We start from the raw sequence: 10624 nt of genomic DNA, 5'->3' as shown, positions 1-10624 counted from the left end.
CAGTTGGGTCTGAGCAGGACTAGGAGTCATGTGCCCAGCTCTGCAGATCTTCAAACCACAGGCCAGCTCTGCAGATCTTCAAACCACATGTGGAGTAGCAAGACCTAGCCATCAGGGAAACTACCCATCCCCACCGGCAATTCTTGTTCATCCTGGCCAGAGGCTGGTTGATCTCAGCTTGGAGCTGGGGTTGGCCTTCTGGTAGCCTGTGCACACAAGTTCATTGTTGACTGGGAGCCAGTCTGGTGGGGAGAGGGCAGGGGACCCCTCAACGATCTCTGTGGCCACTCTGCTACAATGGCGCACTGCAGGGGGAAGTGGTCTGGGGAGCATCTCAAGAGGGTGGTGGTAATGGGAAGGTCTCAGGGACAGCGATCTGAGGCCATGGTAGCACTTAGGCCACCCAGTCTTCTGTACGTGGCACTGTGCCTAGGGCAGCTTAAGGTGGTGGGACTGAATCCTGAGCGCTCAGACACCTCAGGGCAGCCACAAGTTCCAGCATTCGTGCTGGTGGTACATACACACACATGCTTCGTGCCCTCTTCATGTTACCCTTTCATTGAGCACTATTCTCTGTGACTGGGAGGCTTGCCAGGCTCCAGCTGTGAACTTTACTCCCTGGGGCAGGGGGTGGAGGGTCCAAATGCTGTGACTGTGCAGGCCTGGGACACAGTGTGCAAGGCCAGGCCCTTCCACAAACACCTCTCAGATGGTGTACTCAGACAGCCAGACATGGGAGGAATGGGGTTGGGTGGCAGCCTGCAGGGCTGCCTGGAGGAGGAGAAATGAAAACTGCCTGCTCTGAGAGGAGAGGTGGACTTTTCCAGCTACAAGCAAAACTGGCCCAGAGGAGCCTGAACTTCCCCATGGCAATGCTCTTGGGAGGGGCTGATTCAGTCCTGGATGGAAAACTCAGTTCACACAGACCGGGGACCAGAGGCCTATGTATGGAAAATAGCACCTATGGCAGGCAATTAGTTTTAACTTGCAGAATCTCAGACAGTTGGTGCTGGAAACTGCAATGACTAATAGAAACTGCTCACTGGCACACCCCCTCAAGTGGCTCCTGACACACAAGCCATACCTGCCATACCTTAGATACGGCTCTGCCTGGGACCCAACTGGTGCAAGGCAAAGGGCTTGGTGGAGAACAGGCCCTGACTTGTGGATGAGGGTTAGACTCTGCCCTCAGCTCACACTGGATTCCTGAGGGCAGGAAACAGGTGGACATTTATCACGTCTGTATATATATCATATGAATCACAGTGGTTGGAAGTGGGGATGATAGACCACCACCTCCTACTCCCCACCCTGCAACCTCTCCCTGACAAGGCCCCAATCTCCTACAACTGCCATCATTCAGAGAATAAGGTCCTGCTCTTGGCAACTGACTTCTGCTTCCATCACTTCCACTTTACTGTCCACCATACCCAGCCAAGTGGACAGGTGCCCATGCTCTTCTCTCTCCAGGAATACTGCCCAAACACCAAGCTGGCTCCACCCCTACTCCCCCTAAACCCCATCCCTCTAGCCCCACTTCAGACTAGGGCTGCAGCTTCACCTAAGGAACCTCTCAGAGCAGAGTCATGGAATCCCCCAGGCAACCTAACCCAAGATTCAAAGCCTCACAGGAGGCGCGTGTTAAATGTCTATGGACCTCACATAAAATGTAGGATTCGAACCCCAGCTCACTGAGAGGCACCAGGATGGGGGTCATCAGCCAGTGCCACAGGAATACTCACGACCCTGAGGAGGTGGGGGGTGCGGGAAGGACTATTGAAGCAAGTGGGTCGAGGTCGAGATGAAGATACAAAGAAGGGATAAGTGCAGAGTGAGGCATCGTTCCCTTAGAACGTGTGCCGCGCGGTCTTCTACCATTTGATAGGGAAACTGAGGCTGGGCTCGGAGACCAACACTGCGAACCTGAAGTGGGACTCGGGCAAGCGGCAAGGGGGAGGGGCCGCTCCAAGGAGGAGGAGCGAGGGGCGGACCACGGAAGAGGGAGGGGAGGGACACTTTGTCTCCGAGGCTCCCCAGGAGCCCGCAGACCCGCCACCGCGGCGGCGGGTAGCGGGCCGGGGGCGACCTTTGCGCGGGGCTGGGCCGGGCCGCTCCCTGGCGAACAGCCCCCCACAGGCGCGCCGCCAAGCCGAGCACCAGGAGGCTGCGCTAGGGTCTGTGCGCCGCCGCCATGGACATCCCGCCGCTGGCCGGCAAGATCGCAGCGCTGTCACTCAGCGCGCTGCCGGTGTCCTACGTGCTCAACCACGTTTCGGCGCTCTCGCAGTGCGTGCGGGGAGGAGTTGGGCTGGGGGCTGCGGGCTCTGGGGGACTGCGGGCTCTGCGGGCGGGAGGCCTTGGAAGCGGACAGAGGGAGGATGCGCGGCGACGGGCCTGGGCCCCGCGAACCCTGGGCCCCTTGCCCAGCTCCTGCCCAGGAGGAGGGGGTCTGGGCCAGGAGCCCTTCCCCAAATCCAACCGGAAGTCCTCCTCATCCGGAAGATGGCCAGGGGAGCGTCTGCAGCTCCTGGGCTATTTGAGCCTGGGGAGAGGGGAGGAGGTTGAGGAGTGGAACGCCCCACGGGGCAGGGCTTTGGAGGATCTTTGGGGTCTTTCACAGGGATGCACAAAACACAGGCTACAAAGTCAGTGGAGTCAAAGGATTGCCCAGCTAAGGTCCAGACGACCCGGCAATCACCACACGAGACCTGCCTGGCGGCCCCCACCAAATAGTCCCTCTGTTGTCTCCTGGCTCAAGCCAGGGACTTTCTTCTCATTTAGGGGAAGTCCACTCCGCCCCAGCCTTAGTTTCCCCTAGTGTCCCCAAGCCCCTCACACTGCTAAACTCAGTCTAACCCAAGCTGACCCCTGGGTGCAGATTTCTAGCTTCACCCCTCACATCCCCATGAAATGAACCACATCACCTCTGGGAGCCTTAGTTTCTTTGCTTGTGTAATGGGTGTAATCCTATAGTATGGCTGAAGTTTAGGAACTTAGGCTGGTGGGGTTGATTACTCTGATTGTCTGTGGGTACAAGGGGCCAGGACAGAGATCCTAGGGGCCAGTGGGGTCTCCAGGAAGATAAGGCCTGGAGAGGCTATGTGACCCTGGATAGGCCACCCACCCTCTTTGGGCCCCAGTTTTCCTACTTGTGTTGGGGGCTGCCCAAAGACACTTTGGTGTTATCTATAAAACTCATTGACCTCTCTTATCAGGTTGGTAGGGACAGATGTGGCAGAGTTGGGGTGGAGTCATGGAAGTGCTTGAACTTTAGCCAGGAAAAGTCTTAAAGAGTGAGGTGCACAGATACAAGCACTAGAAACCCTCTGGCAACCATGAAGCTAGGCCCAGCCATAGAGGGGCTTGGCATTGTTGAGTGACTGACAAGTCAGCAAATGATGGGATAAATTAGACAGCCAGAAGGGGTGGGCAGATGTCCCCTGTACATGGCCTAAATTAGACAATGATCCTTTCTGGGGAGTCAGGGAGGGCTTCCTGGAGGAAGGGCAATGTAGTTGGTCAGCAAGGGATGAGAAGGAGTTTGCCAAGTGAATAAATGACTCTGGAGGGGGACAGAGCCTAGGCAAGAGCCTGGTGATGGAAAAGTACAGGTCCAGAGAGGGTTTGTTAGATGGACAAATGTAGGCATCAGCCTCATCACCACCCAGTCTGCCCTTGCCCCACCTGAGTGAGGAGGACCTCAGCATTGTGCCTGGCCTTCTGACTTGCTTCCTCTTCCACAGCCCTCTGTGGGTGGCCCTGATGAGCGCCCTGATCCTGGTGCTGCTCTTCGTGGCTATCTACAGCTTGTCCCACAGTGAGATCTCCTATGACCCTCTCTATGCTGGTGAGTCAGTGGGAGTGTACTGAAGAAGGGAGACTGGGCAAGGACCTCTATCCTGAGACTTGGGGCGATCAGAGGGACTCCCCGATCAAACTGGGGCAAGATCTTGAAGATCCTCTGCTGGGGGATCCCTGAAGAACCTCCTCCATTAGACTAGAGAACCTTAACAGTTCTCCCCCTTCAGACTTGGGTCTGAAAACAAAGGCTATGTCTCCCCAGTCAGACTGGGAGCCCATGAAAGACAATGCCTCCCCATCACTCTGGGTTCTCCTGAGGTCAGGGATAGTATGGTTCCCATTAGTCTGGGGACCCCCAAAGGCACGGACTTTGCCTCTTCCATCAGATAAGCAGAATGAGTCAGGTCCATGGGTCATGTGACCTATGGGTGGGGACAGGGAGCAGTCAGGGCCTGGAGTCCTTGCCTGGAGTCTGTATCCCTGACCAGAAGCCTCAGGCCCTGCCCACACCTGCACTCAACCACACCTATTCCAGAGCCATGCTCACACTCAACTCTGGACCCTCCTACACCTGGCCTATTTTACTGACACCCATCCCAGCCCTCCTATACCCTAGTCACCCCCACACTCTTTTTTGAAGCCCTCCCTTTCAAGAACCTCTCATACTCCTTGTCTGACCCCCATGCACCCTGCCACAGCCCAACCGTGCCCAGTCTAGGCCCTGCCCACACCAGTCCCAAGCCCCACCCATGCTGGGCCTGGACCCCACTGGCACCCGCTCCAAGCCGTGCCCACACCTGATCTGGTCTGCGCCCACCTGGTCTGGCCTGCCCCTACTTGGGCACAACCCCACCTATGCCTAACCAGAGCTCTGTCTGTGTTCAGCATGAGCTCTGCCCTGACAACCCAGCCCCACCCACACTTCAGGTCCCTAGCACCTGCCTACTTTCCACAGTGTTCGCTGTCTTCGCCTTCACCTCTGTGGTGGACCTCATCATCTCTCTCCAGGAAGATGGCTATGTGGTGGGTTTCATGGAATTCTACACCAAGGAGGTACGTGTGGGGGGAAGGCATGGGAGGCCCCCTGCTCCCTGCCCCCCACTCACCCACCTGAGACTCCCATTTGCCCTTGCAGGGTGAGCCCTACCTGCGCACAGCCCATGGCATCTTCATTTGCTACTGGGATGGCACTGTTCACTACCTCCTCTACCTGGCCATGGCTGGTGCCATCTGCCGAAGGTTGGTGGGGCACTTGGAGGGTGACTGAAACCTCAGGGTGGGGTCTCAGGCAAGACTGGAGCCACGAGTATCTGGAGGGGTTCCAGACTGGGAGAAGGCTGATGTGGCTAGAAGATTCCAGCTACTGTTGTCAGGTGTCTGGGTAGCACCTATCCCTGGGCAGCCACCTGTCCTTAGATGAAGGTGTCTGACTGGTCATTTCCCCACTCGTCCCCCTGTTGTCCCTTCCATCTTGGGCAGAATTGGGCCCTGTGTGGGGCTTTGAGACCAAAGGGCTGGTACCCGTTGGTCACCCTGTGATCCTCCAACCAGGAAGAGGTATCGGAACCTTGGACTCTACTGGCTGGGCTCCTTCGTCATGAGCATCTTGGTATTCCTGCCAGGAAACATTCTTGGTAAGGACTTAATTTGGGGGAATTCATGCCCCCTGGGCTGGGTCAGTGCTCTGTGCCCAGAAGTCCTCCATTTGATCCTCTGTCCCCTTCTCAGCATGTGCAGAGACCATTCCTCTCTGATGCAGATTCACCCACATCCTCAGTTAGCAGCCTCTCCCCCCATTTGTTCTTGGGGGAGGAGATCCTGAATCCATTTCTTCCCCAGGCTTCAGACCCCTGACCCCAGAGGTTTGACCCCAAATGCTCCTGACATAGGAAGAAACTTAAAGCTTTATAGGCAGGGCTCGGGAGGTACGGACAAGTAGGGCAGATCACTTGGGATGTGCGGACAGTGTGGGCAAAATCTCGGTAGTGGGAACACTTAGGTGTACTCAAGGGAAGTGATGAGATGAAGAACGGGTGGAATATAGAATATGTTGACACACTCAGGCTTCCCAATGTTGAGAGCCAGTTCTAGAAGAAACCAAAGGCCAAAGATAAACAGAGGCAGGCCACCCAGACTCTCAAATGGACATTATTTCATGGGCACTGAGGAGCTATGGAGAGTGTTGGAGCTCAAGCAAATAAATCCAGATGCCCATCTAGGGGCTCTGGTATAACCTGGCTAATGAGTTCATCCAGGCTTTGGAAACTGTCACTGAGTGATATCACCCTCCCCCACCCTGGCAGGCAAATACAGCTCAGAAATCAGACCCGCCTTCTTCCTCACCATTCCCTACATGCTGGTCCCATGCTGGGCTGGCATGAGGGTCTTCAACCAGTCCCAGGTACCTACCTGCTGCACCCCCAACATGGTGAGTGTCTTATCCCAACATACCTTAATGGCCCCCACTTGAGTTCCCCTGGGCACCTTGTTAGGGGTGGTATCTGTGGATTCTGAGCCAGAGGGAGCTCTGGTGGCATAGTACCTAAGGCATCTGACTGCTAACCAGAAGGCTGGCAGTTCAAACCCATCACCCACTCCTCCGAAGTAAGATTGGGCAATGTACTACTTCTGTAGAGATATCCCCTTGGGGATCAACTTAATGGCCATGAATTTCATTGTTTGGTTGGCACCTCACCCCCAAACATCTAAACATCCTCTAAATTCTTTCTGGAACACCTTGTTGTTCCAGAAAGAACTTAGTAAGTCAGGAAGGAAGAGATAAGCCTTTATTGAGCACTTACTGCATACCAGATCTCTCACATTGTCTCTTTCTGTCTCCTGTGGACCAGGTGCAGGAAGAGCAGAGGAAGGGGCTCTTGCAGCGCCCAGCAGACCTGGCCCTCGTCGTATACCTTGCCCTTGCTGGCTTCTTCACCCTCTTCCGGGGCCTGGTGAGTCTGAGCTGGACATCCTGTTCCTTTATCAAGTGCAAAAAGATCACTGCTTTCTCATCTCATCATTCATGGAAGTTCTTCATCAAGTCTGATCTGAGTATTGCATGGCAAAGATTCTGTCCTCTTGCCTCCTCCAACCATGTTGGGGGTGGTATCTGTGGACTCTCAGCCAGAGGGAGAGACCTAAGGCAGAGGGAGCAAGGGGCGTGGGCCCACCTGGGAGGGAGGGGGACTCTTCCCTTGGAGGGATGTTGTGATGGGGTATCTGTCTGCCCAAGGTGGTGCTTGACTGCCCCACGGATGCCTGTTTTGTCTACATCTACCAGTATGAACCATATCTGCGGGATCCTGTGGCCTATCCAAAGGTGCAGGTGAGAAGGCAGGAGGGGAGGAAGGCTGTCCCACCTGTGGGAAGGGCACCACTGAGCCCTTTTGGACTCAGGTGCCAGAAACACAAGTCAAACTGGCAGAACCACTAAAGGTACAGAACTGAATTTCAGGCATGGCTGGATCTAGTTCATGGGTAGCTCTATGTTTGGCCACGGGTTACAGTCCAGACAGCCCTTTCCTGGCACAGCAGAGGCTCCTCTGCCAGGCTTCTATCCTCCTCAAACCACCTAGAAAAATGTGAGCCCTTATCCCCCACCACCCAGCTTAAACACAAGTCTCAGACAGGCTCTGAGTGGCCCAGCTTAAGTCACATGCTCTTCCTGTAGGCAATCATTATGACTAGGGGGCTGTGATGTTCTGATTGGCCAGAGATAAAAGGGTCACGTGATATTTCTGGAGTAAAGGGATGGGCTCAGCTGCACCGGAACTCAGGAGTTTGTGGAGCGGGTGGTGTGGATTTCACTTCCACAGGTGAGGGATGAGATGCTGGTTGTGCAGGATTCCATCCTAGGTGGGGTCTGAGGCTGGCCAGATCCTCCCTAGGTCCCTCTGGCTTGGGTGTCTTGGAAGACTCAACCGGGGCAACTGGTCATCTCATGGGCTCTCTGCCCCCAGATGCTGGTGTACATGTTCTACGTGCTGCCCTTCTACTGTCTGGCCACCTACGCCCTCATCTTCCCTGGATGCTCTTGGCTGCCTGACTGGGCCCTAGTGTTTGCCGGAGCTGTTGGCCAGGTGAGGCGGGGGTGGGGATGGCATCTAAGGGAGGTTTTCCACCTGCCCATTACCTGCTTTTGTGCTGGTGCCTGGGTAGGTGATGCTGGGCCTCCCAGAGGCCTCAGCCTCAGGCACAGCCCCTGAGGGGTGCCCAGTCTTGGGGTGACAGCAGAAAACAGACACTGCTAGCTCATGGGGAGAGGAAAGAACAGGGGATGATAGAAGGAGTCCAAAAGAGAATGTTTCTTAGAAAGGGATTGGATGCATAGGAGCTAGGCATTGAAGTATGCATATGAGTTCTTCCCACAAGGAAGGGTATTCCAAGAGTGGGAGTAGCATAGGAGAGTCACAGAGGAGGCCATAACATGGATGAAGGCAGAGATAAGGCTGAGGGCTCTGAACTTGGCTTGAGGACTTATATGGAGGGCACTGGAGAGCCATGGGAGTTGTCTGAGCTGAAAAGAGCCCCTCAGAGCTGAGGCCTCTTTCTGGGTTCCTAGTGGAAAGAAAGTAAGCTTGGGCCTAGGCCAGGGCAGTGGGGACATGGAGGATGTTGGTGGCAGTAGAATCAGCAGATTCATATCAAACGCTGCTGGGATTTTGCAGCTGGGTGGACAGAGGTGCTTCTCCCTGAATAGGGGAAGACTGGGAGGAACTGGTCCCAGGTCGGAGAGGTGGAGTGCAGGGCAGGAGATGGGGTGAACATGGTTCTTTCTGGTCAGGCAGCTAGGGAGAGGCACTGACAATTCACAGAGAGGTAAACAAGGACAGACAGGTAGATGAGGGCAGGTGGAGCAGAGTTATTTTAGAAACAGGCCAGAACTAGATATGGAACAGGTGAATCAGGCAGAACCTGCAATTGGGGACAAGAGCCCTCCTGCTCCGTCCATCAGCCATCTGGGAGACCCCAGGCAGGGTGTTGGTGATTCTGGCCCCACCCTGGCCCTGACATCCTTCCTCCCCATCCACCACAGGCGCAATTCTCTCACATGGGCGCCTCCCTGCACCTGCGCACACCCTTCACCTACCGTGTGCCTGAGGATGCCTGGGCCTGCTTCTTCGTGTGCAACTTGCTCTATGCCTTGGGCCCCCACTTGCTTGCCTACCGCTGTCTGCGGCGGCCCGCCTTCTTCCTGCGCCCGCCGCCCCAAGGCTCCCTGGCCCACCACAAGAAGCAGCACTGAGGGGGCATCAGGCTGCCCAGGACTTGGTTTACACGTCCAGCTGGCCCTGGCCCTGGAAGATTGGGTTGGGTTTTATTAGGGGTAAGAGGGAATCCCTCCAGGGGTCTTTGGGCCTGGCAATGGTACTTGCAGCCCTGCAGGTGGGCTAGGAGATCTGGGGGCCAGGTGTTCCCACAGCACAGGCCAAGCTCAGCTATCACAGTGTCCAACCCCCAAGTGTATTCATCTACTCCCTCCCCAAATTTACCCATCATCCCCATTAACAGTGAAAACCCTTTTGAAGCCCAGAACATCACTGCCTGAGTGTTTCAGGGTGCAAGAGCAAGGGGACCCTCTCCTCAGACCCCTCATCACTGCCAGCATGAACTTTGGGAGCTGGAGGTCCCAGGACAGCAGGAGTCTGTCTCCAGTTGGCATGCACAGCTTCCTTTTCCAGATGGAGAAACTGAGACTCAAAGAAGATGAGACCTGCCTGTAGTTGCATTGGGAGAGAAGGATCCACAATCCCACCTCCATCAATAAATTATTATAATGAATAACTTGGCACAGTTATTAGGCGCCTATCTTGTACCATGCCAAGGGCCATGCTCACATGATACATGCAAGATCTCACCCCCTATTCCAGATGGGGCAACTGAGGATGAAGGAGGAGCAAGTCCAAGCCTGACCAGCCACAGAGCCCGTAAGTCTGCTTCTGCTCTCTCATTGGCTCTGTCTCATTTTGGAGAAACCAAGGCTGGAGAGGCAGCAGAGGGGTTTGGTGCAGGGCTTGCTGGTCTGATTTTTAAACTTGGGTGAGGGACCATAGTCAAGGGTGGGTCAGGGCCTTGCTCAGGAGCTCCCAAGGGCAATCTATGATTCTCTCCCCTACTGTCTGACCTTACCTATATTTATTAGGCATCTACTATATACCTAGGAGCTCTGGTAGCATAGTGCCTAAGGCACTTGACTGCTAACCAGAAGGCTGGTGGTTCAAACCCACCAGCCCTCCTTGGAAGGACGGTTGGGCAATCTACTTCTATAGAGATACTGCCTCAGAAACCCAAGGAAGGCTCACTATGAGTCAGAACTGACTTGATGTCAGTGAGTTTGGTTTTTCTAGGGACTATATACCTAGAAGCCCTGCTAATACAGTGATTAAATTACTCATCTGCTAACTGAAAGGTCAGCAGTTCTGCCTGCGTTGTGGGAGAAAGATGTAGCAGTCCATCTCTGTAAAGATTAAAAAAAAAACCAAACTCATTGCCATCAAGTCGATTTTGACTCATAATGACCCTCGCTGGGTTTCTGCCACAATAAATCTTTATGGAAATAGATTGTCCCATCTTCCTTCTGCAGAGCAGCTGGGTGGTTACCTTCTGGCTAGCAGTCAAATGCCTAGGCACTATACCATCCAAGCACTGTAAAGACTATAGCCGTGGAAATCCTATGGAGTTCTACGTTTTCCTGTAGCATTGCTTTAAATTGGAACAGACTCGATGACAATGGGTTTGTTTATGTCTGTTGTTGTTGTTGTTGTTAAGTGCCGTCGAGTCGTTTCCGACTCATAGCGACCCCATGCACAGCAGAACGAAACAC

At 54.6% G+C, this 10624-nt stretch overlaps 2 protein-coding genes across 2 annotated transcripts in view; both read left to right on the top strand.

Moving 5' to 3' along the window:
* The first annotated feature begins 2191 nt into the window (after nt 1–2191).
* On the top strand, nt 2192–9046 carry TM6SF2 (transmembrane 6 superfamily member 2). Its single transcript, XM_007945382.2, has 10 exons — nt 2192–2286; nt 3744–3847; nt 4757–4854; nt 4937–5040; nt 5353–5435; nt 6105–6229; nt 6651–6752; nt 7034–7126; nt 7761–7880; nt 8837–9046. Exons 1-10 carry the CDS (start codon nt 2192–2194, stop codon nt 9044–9046), a joined length of 1134 nt encoding a protein of 377 aa, XP_007943573.1.
* A 361-nt stretch (nt 9047–9407) lies between these two features.
* Nucleotides 9408–10624, top strand: part of HAPLN4 (hyaluronan and proteoglycan link protein 4) — an 8258-nt gene continuing 7041 nt past the window's right edge. Inside the window, exon 1 of the mRNA XM_007945489.1 lies at nt 9408–9520. Within this exon, the coding sequence (XP_007943680.1) occupies nt 9408–9520 (113 nt within the window). The remainder of the gene's footprint in view (nt 9521–10624) is intronic.

Source organism: Orycteropus afer, unplaced genomic scaffold, assembly GCF_000298275.1.
Source record: "Orycteropus afer afer isolate SDZICR_OR568_19922 unplaced genomic scaffold, OryAfe1.0 scaffold00136, whole genome shotgun sequence".
NCBI classification, from domain to species: domain Eukaryota; kingdom Metazoa; phylum Chordata; class Mammalia; order Tubulidentata; family Orycteropodidae; genus Orycteropus; species Orycteropus afer.
Note: the sequence above shows the minus strand (reverse complement) of the source record. Positions and strands in the feature narration are given on the sequence as shown.